We start from the raw sequence: 26,053 nt of genomic DNA on the forward strand, positions 1-26,053 counted from the left end.
CCGGCCCGGCCCGGCCCGCGCGTCACGGCCGCGACGGCGGCGCGATGACGTCGTTAGGGCGCGCCCCGCCTCCGTCCCTCGCGTCACGGCCGCGACGGCGCTGCCGTGACGTTCTCAGCGTGTGACCAGCTGCAGCCACCGCGGTCTCCAGCGCGACCCGGCCCAGCCATGTGCCAGGTGGGCGAGGACTACGCGGAGCCCGCGTCCGAGGAGCCGCCGCCTCGGCAGCCTGGGTAAGAGCTGAGCGACCGCACCTGCCCCTCCTCTGCCCGGGGCTCCCCGCTGGTGGCGAACCCTGCCCCGAGGGCCCGGCCTGCGCTCTGCCATCAGTCCCGGGCGCGGCGCTCCGGGAAGCCTAGAGGTCGCTGAGGCCGGGGCCCAGGAGTCCTGGGGTCCCCGGGGAGGGTGGGCGCTGAACCTCGCTGCGCAGCAACCTGGGCGTGGCTGTGAAGCCGGTGGTGAACATCCCAGGAAGGAACTTCCACTGTTCGCTCGCATCTCTAGTTGTTGTAGCCGGTGGGGACGGCTCCGCCCCCGACCGGGCTGTTCTTACTGGGAGAGAAAGTTGATCTCACTGTCGCTTCCACCCACTTGCTCCGTTTCTCCCCTCCAGGCCACGCAAACTGTCTCTCTTTTCGTGCCATCTCTTGAGAGATTGAGAGGTGGACTTTATGTGCCCCTGTGCCGGCTTTAACAGACAAAATTACCCTCAGGGCCCTTGTCTTTCTTCAGATTGGTAGTTTGGATAAGACACAAGCCTTCGTTTGTGTGTGTACAGCCCCAGTCTGACCTCTCTCTCGTACACCCGCTTGGGGTGAGAAACAACACCAGTATGCCCGAAGGCTGCTGGGAGGGGTGTGTAGTCTGTGTTCTTGTTCTCTCTTCTTTCCATGTCTCCAAAGCCGTGAACAGAAGTGTGTGAAGTGCAAGGAAGGCCTTCCTGTCGTGGTGATCCGAGCAGGAGATGCCTTCTGCAGGTGAGGCCTGGAGGTGGGGAGAAGACCTTGGCAAACACGATCTCACTCAGCAGCCAGGATTGCCCCCCATTTATGTAACTGTAATTCTTGCTTTTAAAAGCATTTAGTCACTTTACTCCTGCTTGTAATGTTGCTCCGGGAGACCCTGGTGTGTGGGAGGAGTGTGGTTTCCTGCATGGGTAATGTTCTCTCATCAACCGTCTGTGGGTCAGGTGGCGGGAAGGTATATGATGGAGTTTTGGGGAGAGTGGGAGTGAGAGTGGGGTGAGGTGTGGGTGAGATGAGCATTTCCTGGCAGCTGGAACACATCCACGGCAGGTTAGAGCATCCTGGGCAGGTGCTCTGGGTGATGGCCTGTTTTACTTGTGAGGGATAGAGGGATGGAAGGAGAGCTCCAGCTTTCCACCAGCTCGGGGGGGGTCTTCAGACAGGAGCAGAGGCTTATTTCCAGAGGGGCCTGGGCACAAGCATGTTCCATTTTGCCTGAAGGTTTCTTGTGGCCCTGTTCCATCATCCTTGAATCATCACTCTTCCAATGTCTGGTCACATTCCCTGGACTTGTAGCTCCATGAGGGCAGAGCCTGTTTCCCATTTTATCCCTGTTAATTCTTGGTGATGTTGCATGCTTTGTATAGCAAACAAACGTCTGTTGAATGAGTGACTGGCTCACGTTTTTAAGTTGGTTTCCAAGAGTCTTGGATTCTGCTTTCTAAAATGTTACAAGAGAGAAACTAATGGGATTAAGCTGTTTTCCTAAAAACTCATCCCTGCCGGTCTCTCAGGTGCCCAGTAGAATGAGATGTGTGTTACCGGCAAATACACGTTAGGTTTTAACCACTTGGGGCATGTGAAAATGACGATTGCCCCAGTCTGCCTGGAGACTCTGATAAGAAGAGAGTTTGCAGTGGCTTCAGGTGAGGCTGGCAGGGCTCCTGGCCCAGAGCTCCCCTCCTGTGCTTGTTGGTCCCAAGAGAAGGTGAGAAGCTGGCTTTCCAGGTTGTGGACTTTTGCAGTCTAGATTTTGAGCAAGTTTCCTCAGTGATTGTGAGGATCAACATGGGTGGGCAACCCTGGCCTGGCCCCCAGGGAGAGTGCGTCTGTGTGTGCTCAGGGAGCCTCACCACACCCCGACCTTCCTGGAAGTCACTTCCTGTGGCTGGTCACCTGGGGTCCTTGGAGCCCTGGCATTTTGCTCTTGAACGCTGAGTTGACTTACTGTCTGCAGAGGACTCTGGGGTATTTGGTTGGCCCCTCTTGAGAGGTGCCTCTTCAGCGTTAGGGGGATTGCTGTGGACACCAGTGTGTCTGAACAGGAAGGAGGGGGTAGACAGGCCAGACAGGGCCAGGGCAGCTCTCCTGCAGCATTGTCCACCGCTCTACTGGAGGTGCTGTTCTCCCCTGACTGCCTGCTGGGATTTCTAGGGGGGCTTTTAAATGCAGATACCCAGGCCTCGCCCCTATACATTCTCACGCAGTTGGCCTGAGTGGTTCTAATGTGCAGCTAAGGCTAAGAACCTCTAACCTGGTGAGCCGAAGGACCAGCTGGAAGGTTTATCAAGAATGAAGATTCCAAAGACCTGCCCTGGAAGCTCTGATTCTGTGGGTTTGGGGAAGAGCCCAGGACTCTGCATTTGCAGGAGCCTCCCAAGCATTTTTGGTCCAGGTGGGCTCAGTGCACTAAAGAGAAGCCAGTGTGGTGCTTCAGGGCCCTGGGCACCCCCTGCAGCCTGCTCAGTGCTTCCCCTCTCCCCCTGAGAGCTGGTGCTTCTTGTGTGGGGGTCCTGGATCAGATCATTGACTCTGCTGAGGGTGGGTCATGCTGGTCTCACCCTACACATACCTGTGTCTGTCTGTTCCACCAGCTGCATCTTCCTGAGCACTTGTGGGTGCAGGTGGCTCCTGGGCTCTGGGCCCCTCAGGCATTGGTTCATACTGGTGAGGATTGGGGGGGACCCAGGCAGGCCTCCCCATGTGGCATGAGGCTCATCCTGGGGCAGCCACAGCTGGCGAGAACTGCTGAACTCTGGCTCCCCTGCTGGTCTCTGCGTGGAGCCTCAGCGTCAAGATGCTGCTTTTAAAGATGGAAGTTGCTAACAGAAGAAAACGTAACCAAGTGGAAACTTAGGCTGCTGTCCAGAGAGGCAGGTGTGAGCAGCTTGCCCATCTCTGTGTGGAGGGCAGGCGGCCTGGGCTGTGTTGCTGCAGCTGCTGGGGGGTGTGTTGCAGGGACTGTTTCAAGGCATTTTACATCCACAAGTTCAGAGCCGTGCTTGGGAAGAACCGGCTGATCTTTCCGGGTGAGAAGGTAGAGTGCGGGGTGACTCCTATGGGGTCCCTTGGGCCCTGGCTCTCAGCCCCTGCTACCCCTCCCGCAGGTGGCCTGTCCCAGCTGCACCCACTAGCCCCTCCCGCTGTCCTACACCTGAGTCCTGAGGGTGGGCTCACGCCCAGGGCGTCCCCAGGGGTGGCACACTCCCGCTGTCCTACACCTGAGTCCTGAGGGTGGGCTCACGTCCCGGGCGTCCCCAGGGGTGGCACACTCCCGCTGTCCTACACCTGAGTCCTGAGGGTGGGCTCACGTCCCGGGCGTCCCCAGGGGTGGCACACTCCCGCTGTCCTACACCTGAGTCCTGAGGGTGGGCTCACGCCCAGGGCGTCCCCAGGGGTGGCACACTCCCGCTGTCCTACACCTGAGTCCTGAGGGTGGGCTCACGTCCCGGGCGTCCCCAGGGGTGGCACACTCCCGCTGTCCTACACCTGAGTCCTGAGGGTGGGCTCACGCCCAGGGCGTCCCCAGGGGTGGCACACTCCCGCTGTCCTACACCTGAGTCCTGAGGGTGGGCTCACGCCCAGGGCGTCCCCAGGGGTGGCACACTCCCGCTGTCCTACACCTGAGTCCTGAGGGTGGGCTCACATCCAGGGCGTCCCCAGGGGTGGCACACTCCCGCTGTCCTACACCTGAGTCCTGAGGGTGGGCTCACGCCCAGGGCGTCCCCAGGGGTGGCACACTCCCGCTGTCCTACACCTGAGTCCTGAGGGTGGGCTCACGCCCAGGGCGTCCCCAGGGGTGGCACACTCCCGCTGTCCTACACCTGAGTCCTGAGGGTGGGCTCACGCCCAGGGCGTCCCCAGGGGTGGCACACTCCCGCTGTCCTACACCTGAGTCCTGAGGGTGGGCTCACGCCCAGGGCGTCCCCAGGGGTGGCACACTCCCGCTGTCCTACACCTGAGTCCTGAGGGTGGGCTCACATCCAGGGCGTCCCCAGGGGTGGCACACTCCCGCTGTCCTACACCTGAGTCCTGAGGGTGGGCTCACGCCCAGGGCGTCCCCAGGGGTGGCACACTCGTATTGGAGATGCGGTGCCTCCAGTGATGTCCCTTCTCCCTCAGGTGCTCCTGGCGTGGTCTGGAGGGCCTTCGTCCAGCTCCATGGTCTGGCAGGTCCTTGAGGTGCGTTTCCACACCATCCTCCGGGGCCCAGGCTGCCGCCCCACTGACCTCCAGGGTAGGGGGCCGGCACCAAGGGGCTCTTGTTTGAGGCTAGAGAGAATGGCCCATTCCCCAGCTGGGTTGCCCAAGGGGTTCTCGGATGTGCATACAAGAGGTACACAAACCGAAAACTGCATCTGGAGTACCCAGCCGTTTAGTGCTCTGTCCACTTGCTTGACTACGAAGAAACATAGTCGCTGGAAAATGGGTCTCGCAGCATGGCAGAGCACCACTCACTGTGTCTTAGAGGCCATGGGGCTCCTCTCGCTCTTGGGAGTGTATCTGGGACAAGACAGTGAAATATGAGTGGGAGCCTTGGGGGATGTAGAGGGGCCCAGCCCAGCCTGGAGCAGCGTCCTTAGGTTCGAGGGGAGACCCGAGTGAGCAGGGGGCTGCTGGGTGCAGTGAAGAGAGTAGCATGTCAGTGGAGAGGGCAGCTGGCAGCGAGGCGGGGAGAGGAGAGTGAAGTGGGGCTGAGTGTGGGGCTGCGCTCTGGGCGTCCACAGGCCCAGCTCAAAGTGTGGGAGGCAGGCTTCTCCCGATGGCACTGCGGCACCTTGGAGGCCTTAACCTGGGGGTGGGACACACAGGGACTATCTGCACTCCCTGAGCGGGACGCAGACTAGAGGGGCTGGGGAAGAGGGTGCAGCCACAGGGTGGCAGTAGCAAGGGTACAGGAGGCGGCCCAGGCCTCCAGGGGGGACTTCTTTAGTTGGTTTTCTGCTCTCAACTCACAGTCCTCTAAACCTGGCCAGACAGTGTGAGATGAGTGCCTGCTCCCCTGGGTCATTGTCCCGCACCTGGCACTGCTCTTCCCTGTGATCAGCGATGCCTTCCTTTTTCCACGTTGTTCTGTTCCATTCTGAGTGGTCAGAGGTGCTTGAACAGGGGGCTTCCCCTGGGGCATTGATAGCAGGTAGGGACACACTGGCGAGGGGTGGGTTTTACTAGGAGGAGCGAAGATGCCCAGGCAGGGCTGCTGTGAAGCAAGTCAGGCTGTGTGGCCTCCCCATGGGGCCTGTCTGGCACCTGGTCCACAACGGGTGGGGTTCACCGCCCCTTCCTGGAGGGCATTCAGTCCAGATGGAGAATGGTCCCTGCCGGGACAGTGTCACATGGCTTCTGGCCATGAGGCTGAAGCCTTGTCCCTTCCCCCTCCAGGGCCTGAGTCGAGAATCTGCCAAAAGACTGCGTTTTGTGCCAGGGATCGTCTGTATTGATGGTATGCATGGCTGTTCCTCCTCCCCGGCTGCTTGGGGTAGGCCTCGCTGAAACAGCTGGCGCTGTGCCCACGCCACGGCCCTGGTGGGTGCCCTTCTGAAGACAGAGCGCACATGTCCTGCAACAGACAGCACTGCTATTGTCTTAAGTCTCACACCGTCATTGGAGTTGGGCAGGAGCCTCTGCCCACGGGGTCATGGGCACTGAGTAAGCCCTCCACCCGCTCCTGTGGGGTGGGCTCCCAGGCCGGTCTTTAGTGCTGAGGTCAGTCATGCCCCCCCGTCCCCCAAAAATGCCCCCAAGGAAGATGGCTCAGCATCCTGTGGTTTCTACAGAAACTGCCACCCTGCAGAGCACAGCCTCGTGGGATTTCTTCTGTGGTGTTGGCCCTGTCTCACCTGCTGGGGTTCTTCTCCTGTGAGCCAGGACTCTCATTTCTGCCTGTGCTTTTCAGAGGGAGCAGCCTGTGGCCTGAGCCCAGAGGCCAGAGCAAAAGCCCTGGCCGAGATGAAGCTGATCCTGCAGACCGTTGGCTTCCCGTGGCATGTTGTCGCCTTAGAAGAGGTGGGTGTGCCTGTCCCTGTTAAAGGCCACTGGAGGTGACCCCTGGGGTGTCCACGAGGGGCGTGTGCCTGCTTGTTGGAGCCAGCCCCTGGGCCTCCCGTCCTGGGTCTGTTTCTCCCCAGTACGTAGAGAGGTGGGCCTGGGCCTCATGCTCTCTCCCCCATCCTCCTCTGCCCTGGAAGGTGTTTGACCTGCCACCATCCGTGCTGCGCTGCTTTGCCCAGGAGCCAGTGGGGACTGAAGGGGCCTATAAGGCAGCTGTGGACAGTTTCCTCCAGCAGCAGCATGTGCTGGGGGCTGAAGGGGCTGGGGACAGCCCCAGCCTCGCCCAAGGGGAGGAACAGCTGAGCTGGCCCTGCACCCAGGATCCCCAGAACCCCCAGAGCCCAGATAGGCCACCCACAGCTGCCCAGACTGAGGCTCTGTCCAGACTCTTTGACTCCGTGAAGACCCTGACAGCCAAGGAGGAGCTTCTGCAGGCACTACGGTGAGCCCCGCCCCTCCAGGCCCTTGAGACAACTCCCATGGGGGGCCTGGGCCTGCCCCTGCCCCACCTGGGCTCCTGAGACCCCCTGCCCTGCTCTGTAGGACCCACTTGATCCTGCATGTGGCCCGGACCCATGGCTACTCCAAGGTGATGACAGGAGACAGTTGCACACGCCTGGCCATCAAACTCATGACCAGCCTGGCACTGGGGAGAGGGGCATTCCTTGCCTGGGATACGGTACGTGGGTGCAGGCCACCAGGGGCCCCTCCTGCTGTCACACCTCTGGCCCTTTCATTTGAAAGTAGTGTCTCGTGAATCAGTCCTGGGGTCACCCACATGGAGTGGGGAAGCCTGTGACTCCCCAGCTGGGAGGGAGGGAGGGGAGCTGTGAGCCTGCTCACTTGAGTGTGGTGAGAAATGTCCCGCTCCTCCAGGGCTTCTCAGATGAGCGGCACGGCGACGTGGTGGTAGTGCGGCCCATGCGCGAGCACACGCTGAAGGAGGTCGCCTTCTACAACCACCTGTTTGCCGTCCCCTCCGTTTTCACGCCAGCCCTCGACACCAAGGTGAGCCGCAAGGATTACACGGGAGGCCTCCCCTCTAGCCTGGAGTCAGAGGTCACTGGCACACCGTTGGTGGCCCGAGCTGTGTCCACACCAGCTCTCTCGCCCCAGTGCCCACCACCTGGTGTCCTAGCAGTGCCTCCCAGCACTCTCGGAGCACACACAGGGCAGCCGCATGCCTTGGCAGGGAGGCGCCCTTGAGGAGGAGGGGCTCTCAGGGAGAGGAGGTAGCCGGCCTCCGGTGCCCATGTCGCTGGGAAGGCCAGGTCCTCAGCTTGTGGGTCGTAGACACGGAGGAGGGGACGATGGGGCAGGACGATCTTTGTCAGGGACAATTTATATTTATATAATTTTAACAACTTAAAGTGTGTAACGACAGGGATATTTTAGGAGTGGGTGCCCCACTCACCCCGCCCGACACGGTAGACTCTTGGGCCGACAGTGTAGAGAAGCCCACGGCCTCGACTCTAGGTGGCCCCTTGACCAGACCTGTGGGCTACCCCTCTGCACTGGGGCCACTCCTGCAGCTCCCCATCCAATTGTCCTTAGGCCCCTGAAAAGGCCAGCATTCACCGGCTGATGGAGGCTTTTATGCTCAGGCTGCAGGACCAGTTCCCCTCCACAGTCAGCACTGTGTACAGGTGTGTGATTGTGTGTGCACATGTGTGTGTGTGTGTGCGCGTGGGCCTGTGGGGCAGGGAAACGAAGGGGTGTGGGGTGCTGAGCCCATCTCCCTGGTGCTCAGGCCAGGGTGGGAGTAAAGTGGTGACAGTGCCTTTGTGCCCCATCCCCCATGTCCCCAGGACAAGTGAGAAGCTGGTTAAGGCCCCCAGGGATGGCTGTGCTGCCGGTCCCCCTGGCCCCCGCTGCCTGCTCTGTATGTGCGCACTGGACATCGACACTGCTGGTCTGTGTCTGCCTTCCCCAGGGTGCTCAGAGGAGGGCACTGGCGAGTGGGTGTTGGGGTTCAGCAGCCCCCTGGTCCCCTCAGCTCCTCTCTACTTGCAGACAGTGCCACGGCTTTTGGGGCTCAGACTCCCTTGCATCTGTCCCAGACGCAGCCCCCCACCCCACCGCCCACTGCACCCTGCTGTTCTGCAGGGATGGGGCGGGTGCAGGGCTGCTGTGGGGGGGCCAGGCCCTGCGAGAGGTGAGTCCCTGCCCCGTCCTGTCCACCCCATGGCTGGCCCCTGTAGGTGCACGGGGGGCGGGAGCAGGGGGACACCTCAGGAACATGTTCTGGGGCAGGGCGCTCCCTCACTGCGCCCGCGGACCCCTCGCTGAGGGCCACGACCGGGCACACAGGTGCAGCTCTGCTCTCGCAGGGAGGACCCCCGAGCCCGCGTCATCGAGCAGCTGTGCTACGGCTGCCGTGTGAACATGAAGGACTTGGTGAGTGGACGCCCTCCGTGTGTTGGGGATATGGGAAGTCCTCCTTCAGGGCATGAGGGGGGCAGGTGGGCACTGGCTTGGCTTTGTGCCACACAGCCCCTCGCCCACGTCGGCTCTCTGTTGCAGCCCTCCCTGGACCCCCTGCCGCCCTACATCTTGGCCGAGGCCCGGCTCCGCAGCCAGAGGTACCAACGCCCACTCTGCTCAGGGAGCCCTGGGGGGCCTTGGGGCGGAGCGCCTGCGGGGCCACTTCCCACCCAGCTGCTTCCCCAGGGCCTGCATCGAGCAGCAGATCCAGGAGTACCTGGTTGAGGACAGTGATGATGAGGCGCAGACTGGCGAGAGCTGAGCCTGAGGACGAGTGTCCTGGACCAGAGACACCCAGGGTGCCAGGGCTGGGACCTCTGCCACGCTAGAGCAGGAAGGCAAGGACGGCAGACGGCATGTGATTGTCCGTTTGTATAAATAAAAATGTTTTTTAATTAGAAAACTCTACAGTACGCGTGGGAAAGGGAGGGCCGGGCTCCCTGGCCCAGTGTGGCCGGCCGTGGGCTGCACTGGGCCCAGCAGGGATGACGGGAAGGGACAGCAGTCCTGTGCTGGGCCGTGGAGGGGCCACAGCTTCCTTCTGACAGCAGCATTAGGGCTCAGTGGGCCGGGTGGACATGTCACAGCTGGTGGCCTTGGACTGGGGTGTCTGCTCCTGTGGCCCGAGGAACGCTGCCCACCGGCCTGCCGGGCGGCTCCTTCATTCACGGTGCATGAGGAGCTGGTTCCTACTCCTTCTCGCGGGTCCACTTGATCATGGTCTCGGGTGAGCGGTACAGGAAGATGAGCTTAGCGTACAGCTCCTCCTCCAGCTCCAGCTCCCGCGTCTCCCGCACCAGGAAGATGTCCTGGCACAGCTTGAGGATGCGGTCCACGCACGGCAGCTCCTCGAACATGATGGAGTGCGAGATCTCGCTGAAGAAGCCGCGCACGAACTTGCCGATGACCAGCACGATGGACACGTAGAGCCCCATGATCCTGTGGGCAGGGGTGGTGAGTCCTGGGGGCTGCCGCCCAGAGCACACCCTGGCCCCCGTGCCACATACTTACCCGTAGCCAGCCAGGAAGCCCAGGCTGGGCGGGCTGACCTTATCACTGAAGATGACCATGGGCAACAGGTTGCAGTCAGTCTGGCAGTCCTGCAGCTCAATGACCCACCACTCAAGGAAGCCGGCAGCCCCCGAGCCCACAAGCTCCCTCCGCAGCTGGATGCACACACTGAGGTAGTCGGCCTCTTCATCTGGGTCCAAGCCAGGAAACCGTCAGGGCCACAGGCCACCACCCTCTCATAGGGCCGAGGCCCAGCCCCAGCCCCCAGCCCCTTTGCCCACACTCACTGGGCTGCAGCTGCTTCACGGGGTTGGCTTCAGGCCCATTGGGGGCACGGATGTACTTGGGGAAGAGGTTGGGGATGACCCTGTGGGGAGGAGGCCAGTCGGTGAGGCCTGCCCCAGCCCTCTTTTTTTTTTTTTCTTTTCCTGAGGAAGATTTGCCCTGAGCTGACCTCTGTTGCCAATCTTCCTCTTTTTCTGCTTGAGGAAGATTGTCCCTGAGCTAACATTTGTGCCAGTCTTCCTTCACTTTATGTGTGGGACACTACTACAGCATGGCTGACCAGTGGTATAGGTCTGTGCCTGGGATCCGAAGCTGTAAACCTAGGCTGCCAAAGTGGAGTGTGCTGTAAACCTAGGCTGCCAAAGTGGAGTGCACTGAACTTAACCACTATGTCACAGGGCTGGCCCCTGGCCCAGCCCTCTGGGTGCCCCCACAGCCCCCACTCACACTGACTGGTCCGAGGTGCCCTCGAGCAGGCTGGCCAGCTGCCGCCGCGCAGTGCTGTTGGGGGCTAGGTCCAGGGTGTGCTTCTCGTTGGTGTATTCCACGTTGCCGCCCTTGGCCAGATCCCTGCAAGCAGGGGACAGTGTGACCCACTGCAGGGCACACCCTGCCCAGGCCCCACCCAAGTGCAGGACGCACCTCTGGAAGTTCCAGGTGAAGCGCAGGGTGATGTCGGTGGTGCCGTTGTACAGCTCCCGTTTCATCTGGGCCCGGCTTGGTGGGCTGATGCGCCATAGCGCCCCAGAGCTGCCCTCGATGTGAGCCGTGACGATGTCCTCAGGGCTGTACTGGCTGATAAACTGCATGGCCAGCTGGGCACAGGGTGGCACCTCAGTGGGGTGTGGCCAGGCCACCCCTCCCCTAGGCTGTTGCCTCCCCGCAGGCAGACCCAGCATGGGGCTCACTCACTGGGTGGGGGTCAAACTGCCTGGACAGCTCCTCGTAGGCCTGGTCTGTGAAGGGCACGATGGACGGCTGCTGGGCACTCATGGTGAACAGGGGCTAGGAGTGGGAACGGGATGGGCCATATGGCACTGGGGGAGCCTCCCCGGCCTCTGCCCCCAGCACCCATACAGTACTCTTCACAGTCTGTGAGGATGAGAAAGCAGAGGAGCCCCCACGCAGCGTTGTCCCCTGCCTCCCCTGGCTGGAACAGACAGGTTGCCCCTCACCTCATAGCCGCCCAGCTTGAGGGTGACAGTGACATCAATGGGCTGGTTGACAACACCAACCACGGAGCGCACGAGGGACATGAAGAGCAGTGGGAACCAGATGATGGCCACGAGGAACAGAATGATGAGGCCGCCCATGCCATACTTGACAATCTTCTTCTTTTTCTGCCCCTTTGGCTGCGGGTATTTCTGGGGGGGATGTGGCAGAGGCCACCCGCTCAGCTCTGCCTGTCTCCTGCTGCCCCACGCCCTGCCCCCATCCTGCTCCGGGGCGGCAGGCACTGTCCAGACCCTGCCCTCCCTGCCCCTCCCATCCTCACACGGCCATGGGCTCAGGTCACCCAGTGGCCCCACAAAGTCAGACCTCAACCACATATCAAAACTGCAAAGCTGTGGCAGTGGAGACTGTGGCCCTGCCTGGGACAGATACAGAATCGAAGTGCGAGCCTGGAAACAAGCCTCACGTTGAGAGGACGCGGTGGGAAAGGGCGATGGCGCCGGGAGAGCTGGACACCCACATGTGAAGGATGAAGTTTGGACCCCTATCTGACACCGTATACAAAAGCTAACTCAGACGTAAGAACTAAAAAACGTTTATGGGCAAATGTTCGTCACGCTGGACGTGGCAGAATGTTCTCAGATCTAACACCAAAAGCACAAACAGCAAAAGAAAAAAATTAAACTGGACGTTATAAAAAATATAAAGATCTAGTGTTCAGGATAAAGAACTACAACGCAACAAAACAAGCAAAGCATCTGAATAGATGGTTTTCCAAAGAAGATGCACAGATGGCCAAGACGCACAGGAAAAGATGCTCCGTGTCACTGGCTGTGGGGGAAATGGAAATCAAGGCCACAGTGGGAGCCCAGCAGGATGGCAAAAAGGAAAAGTCACACAACAAGTATTGGCAAGGATGTGGGGAATCAGACCCTTGTATGCCACTGGTGGGATGTCGATGGGGCAGTGGCCATGGGAAACTGAGGCAGCTCCTCAAAAAAGGAAACCTAAAGTGCTCATGTGACCCAGCAGTCCCACTCCTGGGTATGCACCCAGGAGAAAAGAAAACTGTCCACATAATCTTGTACACGAGTGTGCTTAGTGGCATTTTTTACAATAATCAAGAAGGAGAAACAAACCCAAGTGTCCATCGACATTTGGAAGAGCTGGATAAAGTGCAGCCCATTGACAACGATGGAATACGACTCAGCCACGAAAGGGAGTGGAGTCAGACAGGCTGCAGCCCGGATGGCCCTTGATAACACACTGAGTGAAAGAAGCCAGACCCAAAGGCCACACATGGAGACCCCGTGCCTGTGACCTGGCTGGACAGGCATGTTTGTGGAAAGCAGATGGCAGTGGTGGGGGGCTGGGGCAGTGAGGGGACGGGGTTCTTCTTGGGGTGATGAGCCTGTGCTAAAGCTGCCTGTAGAGATGGTGGCACCACCCCGTGAATATGCCAGAAACCACCAAATTGCACACCTTAAATGAGAAAAATCTCGCACTGTGTGAATTATCTCAATAAAGCTGCTAAAAACTGACAAACCCTTGGCTGACATTTCAGTGCCCCACCTCACGCCATGACCCACAGCCTAGAGGCCAGGCCTCTTCTGGGCATTTGCTCTGGCCACTCTGCCAACTGCCTGTACCACAGGGCCCAGCTCACCATCCCTCTCCTAAGAAGCCCCTTCTGGCTGGGAGGAGTTTCAAAAAGATGCCCTTTCTGGCCCACGGTGGCTTTCTGCCTTCATGCTGATGTGGGCTCTGAGCACCATGTGGTTCGCACCGCGGCATGTTGGCCCCAGCAGGGAGTAAGCACTGTCCCCACCCTCCCTCGTACTCCCACTCTGGGCCCGGCACCTTCTCCGTCTCTCGGCTGCACTTGATGATGAAGATGTTGGCGTAAATGTCCTCCACGCACATCCAATTGGACAGGGACAGCGTGGTGTCCGTCCACACCCAGTCCATCACAGCCCGCAGCTCCACCAGGAACGGCACCAGCCGGAACCTGCCCGAGGCCAGGGCACTGTCAGGAGGGCCCGAGGGAGGGCAGCCTTGCTCCTCGCGCCCCCGGCCTGGCCCACACTCACCCCTGGAAGAGGAAGAGATTGAGGTGGTTGTACTTCTTGGTGAGGAAGTTGCCGAGGATGCGGGTGGGGTAGCCACAGCGGATCTGGTAGGCGGACAGGGCAAAGTAGATGCACTTCACAAAGTACCACAGCTGGGCCACCGCGTTCTGGCTGAACATCCTGAGTGAGACGGAATAGGAAGGCCAGGTCAGGGCAACCCGCCCAAGTCTGGGGGCCAGAGCCCCAAGGTCCCCGGACCCAACCCCAGCTCTGCCAGGCACTGCCAGTATGTCTCTCTGGGGCAGGGCCAGAGGCCCTGGTGCCCACCTCTCGGTGACAGCAGGCAGGATGAAGAACATCCAGATGTGAATGGCCAGCACCAGGACCACCTGGAAGGCCAGCTTGCCCAGCACCGTCTTGCGCAGGTAGAGGGCACGGTCGACCACCATGGTGCTGAACTGGATCAGAAGCATGACCAGGAAGGCCTCGGGCACCTGGTCATCTGACAGGGATGACGTGATGTCCCTGGCTGCTGAGTGCTTCTGTGGCCGGGAGAACAGATGTCAGGGGGAGGCGGGACAGTCACTGGGCTCTGCGCACACCATGGCCCCGAGCCCTGGCTCACCCCAAAGGCCCAGAAGCCGAAGATGATGATGATGAAGTCGACGACATCAGCCAGGAACATGAGGGCGTACACGTCGGTGGCCGCACGGTACTTGGTGTGCAAAATGTCGTGGAAGAAACGCTGCAGGGGCTGGTACACACTCTGGGCCCTGCGGGTGTGTTGGGTGGTGGTCAGCTTGGTGCTCGCCTCTGTGCCTCCCACCTGCCCCACGGCCCCTGGCCGCTCCCAGGCTGGATCACTCACAGGGACAGGCAGAAGCTCTGCAGCCGGAGCCCGGCCTCCCTCACTCTTTCCCTGGGGCGGCTCTGCCTCTTCTCTCTCCCTGTGGCTGCTGCTTTCTCCTCCTCCTGTTCCCCATCCTCGGCTTCTGTAGGGGGGCAGCCACTGATGACAAAAGTCCACGGGGGGCTCACATCACCCCCTTTACAGACCAGCAGACTGAGTACAGGGACCTCCCCAGGGCCGCCAGCAGCGGTTGTGGGTGGACAGGGCCATCATACCAGTGGCTGCCAGGCCTTTGGGCCCTGTGCTCTCCTTCCTCCTCCTCCTAAAACGCAGACTGATGCGCCTCTTGTCGCGGGGCTTGAGGTCCACTGGGGACTCTGGGGGCCCGTCACTCACTGCCACCTGGATGTCGTCCTCGATGGGGGCCACAGCCACCCCTGGCTCCTCCTGGGGCCCCGTGCCCACCTCAGTCCGGAGTCCCAGCAGGGCCGGCTCCTCCTCAGCCCCCTTCTTCCCACCGCCCCTGTCATGCTCCTTGGACAGCGGCTCCTCCTCGTGGTCCCAGAGGCCGTAGCACTGTGAAGGAGAAGGAGGGCCGTGAGGAGGCCACGTGGCCGCACTGGGCAGCCCTGGGACCAGGCAAGACGGCCAGGCCCACCCTGGACCTCACGACATCCGCTTTGCCTCCTGGAAGAAGACAGCTCGGGGGCGGGAGGGGTGCCGCAAGGTGCCCGTCCACCCAGGCGCGTGGTGCTCACCAGCAGCTGGGAACGGTGGAAGAACAGGGCCAGGAGCTGCACCAGGTCGCACTTGATATAGCTGTCGCTCTTCTCCAGGCCCAGGATGCGTGGCGGGAAGTAGGGCTTGTTCTCATAGCGCCGAAGCACCGTGTGGCTGTTCCAGGGGAAGAAGCCAAACTGGAACAAGTACTTGGTGACCACCGTGACCTGCAGGGGAGAGGGGTCAGCACAGCAGGGCCGGGCCCCCACCCCAGCCCCTCCAGTCGCCACCCACCTCGGTGAAGACGATGGCCGTCATCCAGAAGCGCTTGCTGGGCCGCGGGATGGACAGCATGGCCCACAGGAAGACCAGCACAGGCAGCACGAGGGAGGCAGCCGAGGCGGTGACCATGTGGTTGAGGACGATGATGAAGTAGCAGAGCAGCTCTGAGTGGGCGGCCACGCACTGGTACCCGGCCTGCAGCAGCCGCAGCACCCGGCCCTGCCCCTCTGCGAACCGCTCGGCCTCCTCCAGCTCCGGGATGCACAGGCACCTGCGGGGACCACACTCAGGCCCCCGCAGTGTCCGCAAAGGCCGGTCTGCCAGCCTAGCGCAGGCAGCTTCTGCGCCAGGGCTGCCCTGAGGCCAGGGCCCACCTGCCCACCCGCCTCCACCCCTCGCCACGCACCTGTGGAGGAGCAGCTCGCTGGCCGTGCGCGTCCAGATGTGAGTGTTGGCGGGAAGCTCCGAGGAGCCATGCAGGGCCACCCTGGACTCGGTGAGCATCTCCTCGCTGCTGCTGCTGCGGGTGTTGTAGCCAGTACTCAGGGGGCTGCCCGTGTCATCGGTCATGCTGCTCAGTGGCTCCTCGGCCCCCAGCCCACTGTGGGAGGGAAGGCCAGTCACGGAGGCTGCCTCTGCTTTGCCCGGGTCCCTGGGGTGGGGCGGGAGGGCCTCAAAGTCCCTGGTGGACAAGGGGCCAGCTGGCCACATGCCTGGGGGGCTGTGTGCCCCTGAGTACAGTGGTGTAGGTGCCCAGACTGGCCCACACTCTGGGGCTTGAGGGCAGGCTGTGTGGGGTGGGTCCTGGCGCAGCAACCAAGCCCCTGAGTCCTGCACCTACCTTGACGCTGTGCTCGGCGCGTCACGGGCCTCCGAGGGGCCTGGTGGCGCAGCCTCAGCCTGGCTCGTGTACAGCTGGTCCAGCAGGCCCCGGTGCACTTCTCCACCCTATAGGACAGCCGAGTTGTCCCAGCTCTGTTCCGGCCCAGTGCAGGGTGGGCCTGGGGCGGTGGGGGGCGGGGGCGGGGGCAGTGTCTGGGTGGGCTTGGGCAGGCGCAGGTTGGGCGGGGGTGTGATGGGGTGTGGCATGGTGCAGTGGTACCCACTCACCCTGAGCAGTTCCTGCGCAAGCAGGTAGCGCTCGGCGCGCAGCACGTTGCTCATGGCGCTGTGATGCCGCGTGAAGGTGTGCAGCCAGCGCGTCAGCCCATCCACCAGCGCCTGCCCCAGCACCCACAGGAACTGCATGGTGCTCAGCACTCGCTGCATCACGTGGCTGCGGCCTGAGGAAAGGACAGTCTGGAGAGGTGGCCAGTGGGAGACACCCAGCCCCCAGCCCCCGACACTCTGCAGCCCACGCACCTGCCACCTCATCCTCAGGGCCCTCCACCAGCTCCGCCTCCTGGCCTGGGCCACCTCCTGGGCACAGGGGTGCTAGTTAGTGCCTTGCGGCCCTGCATCCCCCCCAAGAGCCACACGTGGCCCAACTCACCCGTGGGCAGCTGCCCTGCCTGCTCCTGCTGTGCCCGCTCCTGCTGCTGCCGCCTCAGCACCGTCTGGGCATTGGTCACCCATGCCTGGTATGCCATCTGCAGGCCGGGGCCTTGGGGTTAGCGCCCTGCCTCCCAGGACCATTGGGTCCCATTCAGCCACCTCTGAGCTCCCAAGGAAAAGGGGTCTGGGATCAGGTGTCCCCGCTGGGGACCTTCAGCTGGGGACAGGGCAGTGCACGCAGGCCCTCAGCACACATGGCTGTCACTTGGCGCCAGGGCCCCACACTGAGAACTGGGGACCCAGAGATGGACAAGCAGCTCCTGGCCCAGGAGACAGATGTGTGTCCAGCAACCATGCTGAGCCCTTCCCAAAAACCAGGCCACCGACAGCCACCACAGGCCTGCGTGGTCAGAGTCAAGACCCAGGAGGCAGTGGGCAGAAGGGCATGTGGCTGCCCACCTGCCTTGTGGACTTGGGGGTCTCAATGGGGGTGGGTGCTGGGCTCCCCGGACTGCCCTGGAGTTCCACAGATGGGAAGGCAGGCAGGAGACACTCCCACCTCACCTGGAAGGCGCTCTGTGCCGACGGCCTGGGGTCCTCGGGCTGGGCCTCCTCCTCCTCCTCCTCGCTGTCAGACTCGAACAGGAAGTAGTCCCCAGAGTGGATGACTGCAGGCAGAGTGGAGCTGAGCGCCGGCCTCCCACCCACAAGACCCTCCAGTTCATTTCTTCAGTTTGGAGGGGGCCCAGGACAGGCTGCACTGTGCTGCCCAGCTTGGGTTCCCTCAGCATCCTGTGACCCCCAGGACCAAGGCCACATGCACCCTCCCTGCAGAGGACAGCCACCGTGGCTGGAGACAGAGCAGCAGGCTAGGGGACGGTGACACATGCACAGGACACAGCCAGAGCGGTGGGACGAGACCAGACTGGACGAGAGTAACACAGGGGTCAGGGCCAGGGAAGGAGAGGGCAGATTAGCAGTGAAGATTCAGGCTTCTGAATCGAGAGTTAGAAAAATGCAGGGCTTGTTGTTAGGGATCCAGTTAGATGGAGACCCAGCCCCTCACTCCTGTGTGGTGGGGCAAGGCCTGAGAGCCCACGCGGCAGGGCTCCCAGGGAATGCAGGGAAAGGAGAGCACAGGCTGGAGGCCAGTGCAGGCGAGTGCCCTCTGCCTCAACAGGAGACAGCAGGCGAAAGGGGGCAGCAGCCTGGGGAACAGCAGGTCCCACAAGGTGGTCAGGGCAGGCCAGGCTGGGGCGGTACCTGTGGCGTGGTCCAGCCAGGGCCGCCACCACTGTCTCTGTGGCGGGGAGGAGCCCCCTGGACTGCCGGGCCCTGTGGAGGGGCAGGGCGAGCATGAGCCAGCAGGAGAGGCAGGGAGACGGGGTGAGCATGGCCCCTGGGCAGAGACAGACATGCAGCCCCTGCAGCCAGAGGGGCCACATGGTGCCCTGGGGGCAGAGCTCAGCCCACATGTGCAGATGGACAGTCATGGGCCTGCTGCGTGGCCTGCGGGGACAGAGAATGACCACACGGCACAGGACAGATGGGCGAGAAGCCCTGTGGGACGTCACATGGCACAGACGTGTGCAGGCCCTAGCAGGCACGAACACGCCAGGGCACCAGAACCCTCAGAGGCTGTGTCCACACTCACCTGGCTCCTGGCTGGGGTCCAGGGGATCCTGGGGGCGGCTGCGGCCCTGCCTGTGCTTCTCCTGCTTGGCCCGGATCCGTTCCATCCTGTGGGGTGGGAGAGGCAGCTCGGAGTGCCAGGTGGGTGGGTCAGGAGACCTGGGGCGCCCACCCCAGATGGCACCTACTGTCTTTTCAGCTGGGCCAGGGACTTCTCCTCCGCCCTGCGGTGGAGGTCGATGCTCTTGAGGTTGGCAGCATTGTAGAGTGCGAAGCCCCTGTGAGGAGGGACAGGAAGGCCGGGCACACAGCTCAGCTGCACAGGCTCCCACGCCTCTGGGCCCGGCCCAGCCCCCATGGTCCTCCCTGCTCACACCAAGGGCCAGCTCCCCACCACGACACCCGCCTTGTCATGTGCTGGTGAAAGGGAGGAGTGGCCTCCAGTCTCATAGGTGGAAAATGTGCTAGTGAAGAGGCGTCGGCGGGATAGCAGCCCTGGCCGCCCAGCCACGGGAGGAAGGCCCTCCAGTCGGGGTGCACACTCTGGCCGGCATGGGGGCAACAAGCTGACGGCAGAGCCGGGCCGGGACCGCTCATCATCGGTCAGGCACTCAGGCTTGTGAAAAGGTCCTACAGGTCTGTGGGCCTCGGTTCTCCCCCCAGGGGACGTGTCAGTGTCATGGAGAGGCGACGCCTGCCCTAGAGGGCCCTGGGGGACCTGAGGCAGGGCCAACCTGGAGGCCAGCAGAGCAGTGGCCTGGAGCTCGGCCCTGACATGCAGGAAGTAGTGACTGAGGAACACACGGCGCTGCAGCAGCAGGAACAGGAAGCAGACGCTGTCCCAGAGGACGCCGGCTTCCTCCACCGGCAGCAGGCAGTCCTGGTCCCTGCTCAGCATCTCCTTGGCTGCAGGACAGACGCAACACGGGTCAGAGGCGTGGTCAGCATCAGGGGCACAAATCAGGGACGTGGGTCGGGGTACAGGCCAAGGACAGGGGTGTGGGGCACAGGTCAGGTGCATTTGTTGGGGTCGGAGTCAGGGAATCCTGGAAGCAGCACATGTCCCTGAGCGGCTCCTCCCCTGGCATGTCCTTGGCCCCCAGCTGCCTGCCCTCGCCCACTCACGGTCATAGTAGCCTTTAACGGTGCACACGAGGCTGAAGAGCTGGATGACCCAGCAGAAGTTGCTCTGCATTTGCTCCACGAAGACGCAGGACAGGAGCTAGGGGTGGGAGGAGGATCAGCTTGGGCCCACCGGGTCAGGAATTGGGGGTCAGGGCTGGGCGGGCTGGGCTCACCGAGAGCATGTTCTTGGAGATGATGACGGTGACGTTGTAGAGAATGAGGCAGTCCCACAACACGAGACGGGCGTGCGTGTCCTTCTGCAGCAGGGTGGTGCCGAAGAGCAGCAGGTAGAAGCAGGCCAGCAGGTAGCCCAGCCCGAAGATGCTGATGCGGGTGGCCCCCGTGACGAACACCACCACCAGCACCAGCCAGAAGAGGTAGCGGAAGACGGCCACCTTCAGCATGTCGAGGTAGGACCTGCCGGGCGGGGTGTCACCGTGGCGCCCGGGTCCCCTACCTCCCCCGGCAGCCTCAGACCAGAAGAACTCCCCCTGCTGCGAGGTCAGCATCCGCCCCTCGTCCTGGCCACAGGGACACCACTGGCAGTGTCTGTCCCGGGCTCGGTCCTAGCCGGAGCCTGGGGACGTCTTTCAGCCCTGCTGACCAGCTGCCGCCGCAGCCCCGCAAGCCCCCAGCCCTGAGCGGGCTCCTCAGGCTGCCGCCACCCCGAGACTTACCTGCAGTGGATGAAGTTGGGCACAGGGTTGGGCTCCCCGCGCAGCGGCTCCAGGTGGTCAGTGTTGACGCCAGCCATGTGTTGCCACTCCTCGGTGCGCTCGGCTGAGAACACCTGCCACTGCTGGGAGGCGCAGAGCAGCAGGAGGAAGTCACCTGCAGGCACACGGGAGGCCACTTCTGCACTGCAGCCCAGGAACCACTGACCATGCAGGGGCCTGGCCACGACGGAGTGGCAGCACGCATCCCGCCCGGCATTCACCGTGAACCCAGACCAGAGAGAAGCAGCAGTGAGTGTGCGTGGGCAGACACACAGCTACCTGTGTGAACGCGGGCCCGTGGTGTCTGCACGGGTGGGGGTGTGCACGTGGATGTCGGGGAACACGCCTGTCTGTGTACACGTTCTGTGTCTGTGCATGTACACGTGGCTCTACATGTACCACATGTGTGTCAGGAACAAGGCCATCATGCGCCTGACTACACCACGTGGGCACCCACCCCTGTGTCCACACCAGTGTCCACATATGTCTACCCTGCAGCCACCTGTGACCACACCTGTGCCCACCCTGCATGCACACCTGCAACTATCCCTGTGTCCGCAATTGCAGGCACACCTGTGCCCATACCTGCATGCACCCCTGCGCACACACTGGTGAGCAGAAGCGTGTCTGCGTGGTTGGGCGTGCACATGTGAGGTGGACCCCTCAGTCTCACGGGGATGTGCCTGCAGGACGGGGCACTCATGGGACAAAGGCCCCCACTGGGGAGCTGAAGGATTAGACCGGCCGGTGAGGCCTGAACAACATGCTCCTCGCTGGCTGGGGAGGAGGGCCCATGCTTGCCCGCTGCCCGCGTCTGTGTGGAACCTCCACGGCCCCCTGGGAGGCCGGCAGGTATGCGTGTGGATGAAGGGTCTGGCCGGTGGGCACTCACTGATGAGGTTGGTGGAGTTGGGGGCCCTGAAGAAGTCCGGCAGGTACAGCCACTTGATGAGTGCGGAGTTCATGGGGATGGCCTGGCTCCAGCGCCACGGGTAGTCTGTGGGTGAAGGGTGTGTGTCAGGCCCCAGACGTCCCGGCCTATCCCCATCTGCTGGCCAGCGGCCTCCAGGAGCCCCGAGTCCACAGGAATCATTCTTACACCCACTTGCATGTGTTCACACAGTCTCAAAAACACACCCCCTCTCACTTGGCGTCTCGAGAACATGTGGGCCCAAAGATTCTGCCATGTTCTTATGTACACACTTCTCAGGCACAGACTGAGCCCCAGGCCCCCAGGGGATGATGAATCAAGTGACAGCTAAGGGTAATGGCCAGTAGGTGGGCAGGGCGCCTGGTGTGGACGGGCCAGGATGAGACATCATCACACACCCACCAGAACAGCTACAAGAGAAGACAGTGACAACACCAAATGCTGGGGAGGACACAGAGAGAGTGGGTCACACTCACTCGGCTGGGGTAAGGTAAAATGGGACGGCCGTTCTGGGCATCAATCCCAGAGAAGTGAGAACCACACAGGACGTTCACAGCAACTTTGTTCCTAAGAGCCCCAAACTGGAAACAACCAGAGTATTACCTGGAGGGAGTCAAACCAACCACGGTACATCCAGCCAGGAATACTACTCAGGAAGGAAAAAGAACAAGCACCGGTGCGCACAACCCAGAGATGCTCCTCAAACGAGTTTTCTAAGTGGAGGAGGCCAGCCCTAAAGGCTCCATGTTGGATGCGTCCACTCACATGGCATTCCGGAGAAGACAAAACTATGGGGACAGAAAACTCAGCGGTTGCCTGGGGGTGCAGTGGGGGAGGGGTCGGACTGACTGCAAAGGGGCCTCATGACGCAAAATTCGGGGTGATGGAAATGTTCGGAAGAGAAATGTGGGGGCAGACATACACCTCTGCGCCCCGCTCAGAACCCACAGAATTGTACACCACAAGGGGACTTTACTGTCCCAAAAATAAACATCAACCGGATGGCGGGGGACCCAGGACGGAGCACAGACTGACAAGTGAGTGTCACTAGACAACAGGCATGGGACGCACCTACCGGGAGGCAGGGGAAGGAACCAGCCTAAGCAACCTGGGAAAACGGTGTGTGACAGAAGGAACAGGGCTGGCCAAGAGGGCCAGGCAGCAGTGACGTGCACGGCGACAAGCACATGCAGTGCCCAGCTCTCGGGGTCTAAAGCCCGCCCTCCGTGAAAGGGGCCAGGCTCCGTGGGCAGGGCAGGGCAGGGAGCACGGGCTGAGGCTGGAACGTCTCGTGGAGCAGACGCAGGGTGTGCTTGGAAGAGGCCGGGCACGTTGAAAGGGCCCGTGTGGACGGCAAAGCAGACAGCAGTGGGACTGGGGCAGCACCCGAGGAAGAAAGCTCCAGAGTCCACACAGACACAGACAAACAACTGAGCGAATAAATGGGAGAAGCGACAGCTCTCCCTTACCAAAGACGCCAATTAACAACAGGAGAGAGGGCCACGTGCAGACCTGATTAACAGCAGCTGCAGGCAGATCCCGCAGCGATGCTGAGGTTAGCAGGTGGTCACTTAAGGTGTCTCCCCACAAATAAACATGTACTAGTTACAAGGAGAAAAAGACTAACTTCACCGTGGAGAGACCCACAGACAGCGCTGTGCCTGAGTGACGAGGGTAATGCCACCGGGATGAGACAACCTGGCCCCGCTGTGATGCACTGGGTGGACATTTCAGAGCTGTGGCATTCTTGCCAAAAGTGCGTAACCTGGTCTAATTATGAAACACCAGACATTCCCAGATCGAGGGTCATTCTACAGAATAACAGCCCTGTGCTCCTCAGGTTTCAAGGTCATGAAAGGGGAAGAAAGGGGAGGAACCATCCCAGCCCGGAGGACACAGCACGACCAAGTGTGACGTGGGCTCTACACGGGGTCTCAGCACAGGAAGCGGCACCGGGCTGGCTGGGGAGCCACTCGTCTGCAGTTCGTCGGCAGTGGGTGGCACTGCGCCAGCGCTCACGTCTCCGCTTTGGTCACTGCCCAGGGTCACGTCAGAGGCAGAACAAGGGACAACTGGGCAAAGGGCATTTGGGAGCCCTGCACAGCTCATAACCCTCTTCACTCCATGTAACAAGTTAACAACAAAACCAAGCGGAAGGGAACCAAGCGCTGACACAGAACGACATGTGGAATCCCAAATGTATTCTGAAGGATGCGGCTCAACGGCGACGTGCTGCCTGAGTCTCTTTCTAAGAATTCTGGAAAAGGCAGAGCAGAAACGGTCAGATCAATGGGTGCCAGAGGTGGGCAGCCAAGGGGGCTGCCACATGGGCGGGGACTTGGGTGCTGGACACTTGTGTGTCTGACTGTGGTGGCAGTCGCAGCTCTCTATGCTTGTGTCCAAACCCTAAAAGGGGGAGTTTTCCTGAGCATGAACGAGCCTTGATGGACCTGACTTTCAAGGACAGAGACAGAGCACGTCAAAAGCACCAGCTTGAAGGGACCCCCGGCCAGCAGTGACCCTCTGAACATCAGGGACAGCAGGGCTGGGCTGTGACACGTTAGACAAGAAGGGCTCCGTGGATCTGCTGACGAGAAACAGAAAGGTGGGAGGGCAGGAAACCAAAGCTCATCTTCACAAACAAGCCAGCCGGCAACCGCGCCAGGAATCACACATCGAACGCGCCCGTCTGAGAGTCCCGCCGACGGCCGACTCCCGAGAGTCGCTGGATGCGGACACCGCCCACGGTGGAAGCAGAGCGGCAGCCCCTCCCCAGGGCAGGCTGGGGACCCCGGGACAGGCCAGACAGCCAACTGGACGCCACTTGTGGCCTTGCTGAGGACAGCACTGCTGTGGGCCACTCCTGCCACAGCATCTGCCAGTGTCTAGCGTTTGGGAACAGCTGACAAATCTAAAGTCACAGCTCTCTGCAAACCCACCGCCTGACTCTGGAAACATCACGAGAGTCAGGCCCAAGGAGACAAGGGGATAGCCACATGCAAACACCTGGCCCCAAAGCAGAGCCACAGCCACCCTGGATGGTGCCGCAGAGCACAACAGCACACCAGACCAGAGTGTCGTCCAGGAAGGGGCTGCTGCATGGGGCCCCGTCTTGGGGTACAGAGGGCGCCCGCCCTCAAGCGGCACTGGGCATGGAGCCCCACAATGGTCTCTTCTCCCAACTTTTCTGATTGTTTGAAGCTCTTCAAAATAGAATCTTGGGCAAAAAATGAAAATAGAAAGCAGTGCACGCAGGGAGACCAGCGAGAGGCCAGCACCACCACCCGAGTTGGCACAGCTGTAACCGGCCAAGTCATGGAGGGAGCACTGGGGGCACTCGGGTGGGCGCTGAGCCGGATGGACTCACTGGGGCCGGGCCGTGGAGGAGTGAGGCCAACTCAGAGCTGGGGGAGCCCAGAGAAGATGGGCAACACCCCTCTGCTTCCACGCAGCCACAAGGCCCAGAGAGCCCTGGCCACAGCCAGGCACTGTGGCTCACTCAGCACTTGCCCCCAGCGGCGGTCACCGCTCACCGATGCACAGGGCGGGGGGGACACCCAGGCACAGCAGGTACTGGTACAGCAGGAAGAGCGCCAGGAAGAGGCAGTAGTTGGGCCAGAGGCGGGCGATGGCCCCGCGGCGTCGGCGGGCGAGGATGGCCACCAGCCAGCAGCCATGCAGGATGACCATGAAGTTCATGCGCTGCCCGATCACGTTCACGGCCATCAGGAAGCAGACCTGGGGGCGGCAGAAGGGGGAGGAGGTGAGAAGGGGACACAGCGAGCTGGTGGCAGGGACCTTCTTAGCTCTGCTTCCGGGCAGCCTCAGGCCCAGCCAACTGGATCCAGGGACCACAGGTGGCACAGGGAGGTCAGGCAGGCTCGGAGTGGTGCACCCTCTGCCTTGAGGTGTCCGGCATTGTGCACAGAGTACGGCCAGGGGCCCAAGCTCACAACAGCCCACGCTACCCTCCTGGGAGGGATGGAAAGGCTGGACATGTCTGCATCGTGCAGGGGGGGAAACTGAGGCTGGGGGTGCTCTGTGGCAGAATTGAGACTCTGACCCTATCTCCAGCCTGCGTCCCAGACCCCCTGCCCTCACTCCACAGGCCCCTCTCCAAGTGCAAGCTGACCAGGCCCGGGAGGACCCAGTGCCCTCCGTGGTCCACCGCCCGTGCCCCCAGCTGGCCTATGTGGGCTTGCAAGACGCGGATGCTCAGCAAAGGCCCCACAGAGGGAGGCAGGGACCCCTGGCGGCTGAGCCCTGCCTGGAGAAAGGGCTAGGGTCGACACCCGGCCTCACCTCCAGCCCAAATTTGTAGAAGAAAAAGTTGACGAAGTACTTGAGGCAGCTGAGCAGGTCCTGGTCCAGCTGCTGGCGGGTGCCGTCGGCGCAGACGGCCTGGGCGGGCAGTGGGGCCAGCTGGTGCTGGCGGCGGTGGTGCTCCTGGCGCCGGTAGACCACGGCCTCGAACACCAGCAGCAGCAGGATCTGCAGGTGGTTCTGGAAGGAGGGAAAGAACAGTTACAGCCCGTCCGCCCTGCCCACCCCGGCCCCTGGGGCCACCCCGCCCCGCAGCCCCCAAGCCTCTCACTCACCTGGATGTAGCCCAGGTTCGGGAAGCCCTTCCGCACCCCAAACCAGTTGGCCGGGTCAATGGGCCCACGGTACAGCAAGGACTGGTTGATCTCTGCTTTCTGCAGGTTCGTGCTATTGGGGAAGGGCTGGGGGCGGGGACGGCGTGAGCACCCGCTCTCCATGGGGAACTGGACGCTGACCCCACGGACCACCGCCTCTGCCTCGCACATCCCACTCCAACCACAGCTCCCACCGGGTCTGGGCCAGACCACAGCTGCCTCCAGCCAGGAACGTTGGGGGATGTCAGCCTCCAACCCTCCTTAATGGGGAAGAGGACAGGGTGTCCGGGGATGGGGAGGCCACAGGCAGGGGCTGAGGAGGGTAAAGGAAAGCTCTGGGCCTGAGCA

At 61.8% G+C, this 26,053-nt stretch overlaps 2 protein-coding genes across 34 annotated transcripts in view; one reads left to right on the forward strand and one right to left on the reverse strand.

Annotated features, from left to right (window-relative positions):
- Positions 1–29: 29 nt before the first annotated feature.
- On the forward strand, positions 30–9,183 carry CTU2 (cytosolic thiouridylase subunit 2). 29 transcript variants are annotated; one of them, XM_070263167.1, is made up of 16 exons: positions 117–233; positions 903–977; positions 2,453–2,640; positions 2,840–3,282; positions 4,368–4,427; positions 5,628–5,688; positions 6,142–6,251; positions 6,434–6,738; positions 6,840–6,975; positions 7,173–7,304; positions 7,851–7,942; positions 8,105–8,208; positions 8,310–8,451; positions 8,627–8,693; positions 8,820–8,878; positions 8,955–9,183. In XM_070263167.1, the coding sequence occupies exons 5-16, from the start codon at positions 4,407–4,409 to the stop codon at positions 9,040–9,042; spliced, it is 1,317 nt and encodes a 438-aa protein (XP_070119268.1). In that variant the 5' UTR covers positions 117–233; positions 903–977; positions 2,453–2,640; positions 2,840–3,282; positions 4,368–4,406; the 3' UTR covers positions 9,043–9,183. The 29 variants fall into 29 exon arrangements, 22 of the variants coding, with proteins under 22 accessions (XP_070119267.1, XP_070119269.1, XP_001488200.2 ...); XM_070263169.1 differs by having other exon boundaries at positions 8,967–9,183; XM_070263166.1 differs by lacking the exon at positions 2,453–2,640 and having other exon boundaries at positions 30–233.
- PIEZO1 (piezo type mechanosensitive ion channel component 1) overlaps positions 9,140–26,053 on the reverse strand; it is a 65,819-nt gene continuing 48,905 nt past the window's right edge. For 3 of the 5 annotated variants that reach the window (XM_023637488.2, XM_070263154.1, XM_023637486.2), the window contains 32 exons: positions 25,667–25,792; positions 25,371–25,571; positions 24,602–24,806; positions 21,030–21,134; positions 20,099–20,252; positions 19,595–19,838; positions 19,422–19,518; positions 19,031–19,202; positions 18,485–18,574; positions 18,319–18,404; positions 17,928–17,999; positions 17,229–17,332; positions 16,663–16,759; positions 16,533–16,589; positions 16,281–16,453; positions 16,012–16,118; positions 15,577–15,771; positions 15,183–15,441; positions 14,927–15,115; positions 14,444–14,744; positions 14,187–14,310; positions 13,944–14,091; positions 13,646–13,860; positions 13,340–13,498; positions 13,110–13,257; positions 11,252–11,440; positions 10,989–11,081; positions 10,719–10,891; positions 10,524–10,646; positions 10,079–10,158; positions 9,792–9,981; positions 9,140–9,719 (listed from right to left, as the gene is read on the reverse strand). In XM_023637488.2, coding sequence (XP_023493256.1) covers positions 9,470–9,719; positions 9,792–9,981; positions 10,079–10,158; positions 10,524–10,646; positions 10,719–10,891; positions 10,989–11,081; positions 11,252–11,440; positions 13,110–13,257; positions 13,340–13,498; positions 13,646–13,860; positions 13,944–14,091; positions 14,187–14,310; positions 14,444–14,744; positions 14,927–15,115; positions 15,183–15,441; positions 15,577–15,771; positions 16,012–16,118; positions 16,281–16,453; positions 16,533–16,589; positions 16,663–16,759; positions 17,229–17,332; positions 17,928–17,999; positions 18,319–18,404; positions 18,485–18,574; positions 19,031–19,202; positions 19,422–19,518; positions 19,595–19,838; positions 20,099–20,252; positions 21,030–21,134; positions 24,602–24,806; positions 25,371–25,571; positions 25,667–25,792 — 4,926 coding nt within the window. In that variant the 3' untranslated portion in view covers positions 9,140–9,469. The remainder of the gene's footprint in view (positions 9,720–9,791; positions 9,982–10,078; positions 10,159–10,523; positions 10,647–10,718; positions 10,892–10,988; positions 11,082–11,251; positions 11,441–13,109; positions 13,258–13,339; positions 13,499–13,645; positions 13,861–13,943; positions 14,092–14,186; positions 14,311–14,443; positions 14,745–14,926; positions 15,116–15,182; positions 15,442–15,576; positions 15,772–16,011; positions 16,119–16,280; positions 16,454–16,532; positions 16,590–16,662; positions 16,760–17,228; positions 17,333–17,927; positions 18,000–18,318; positions 18,405–18,484; positions 18,575–19,030; positions 19,203–19,421; positions 19,519–19,594; positions 19,839–20,098; positions 20,253–21,029; positions 21,135–24,601; positions 24,807–25,370; positions 25,572–25,666; positions 25,793–26,053) is intronic. The other 2 variants (XM_070263152.1, XM_070263153.1) reach the window with 1 other exon arrangement.

The sequence above is a fragment of the Equus caballus genome, chromosome 3, assembly GCF_041296265.1.
Source record: "Equus caballus isolate H_3958 breed thoroughbred chromosome 3, TB-T2T, whole genome shotgun sequence".
Lineage (NCBI taxonomy): Eukaryota > Metazoa > Chordata > Mammalia > Perissodactyla > Equidae > Equus > Equus caballus.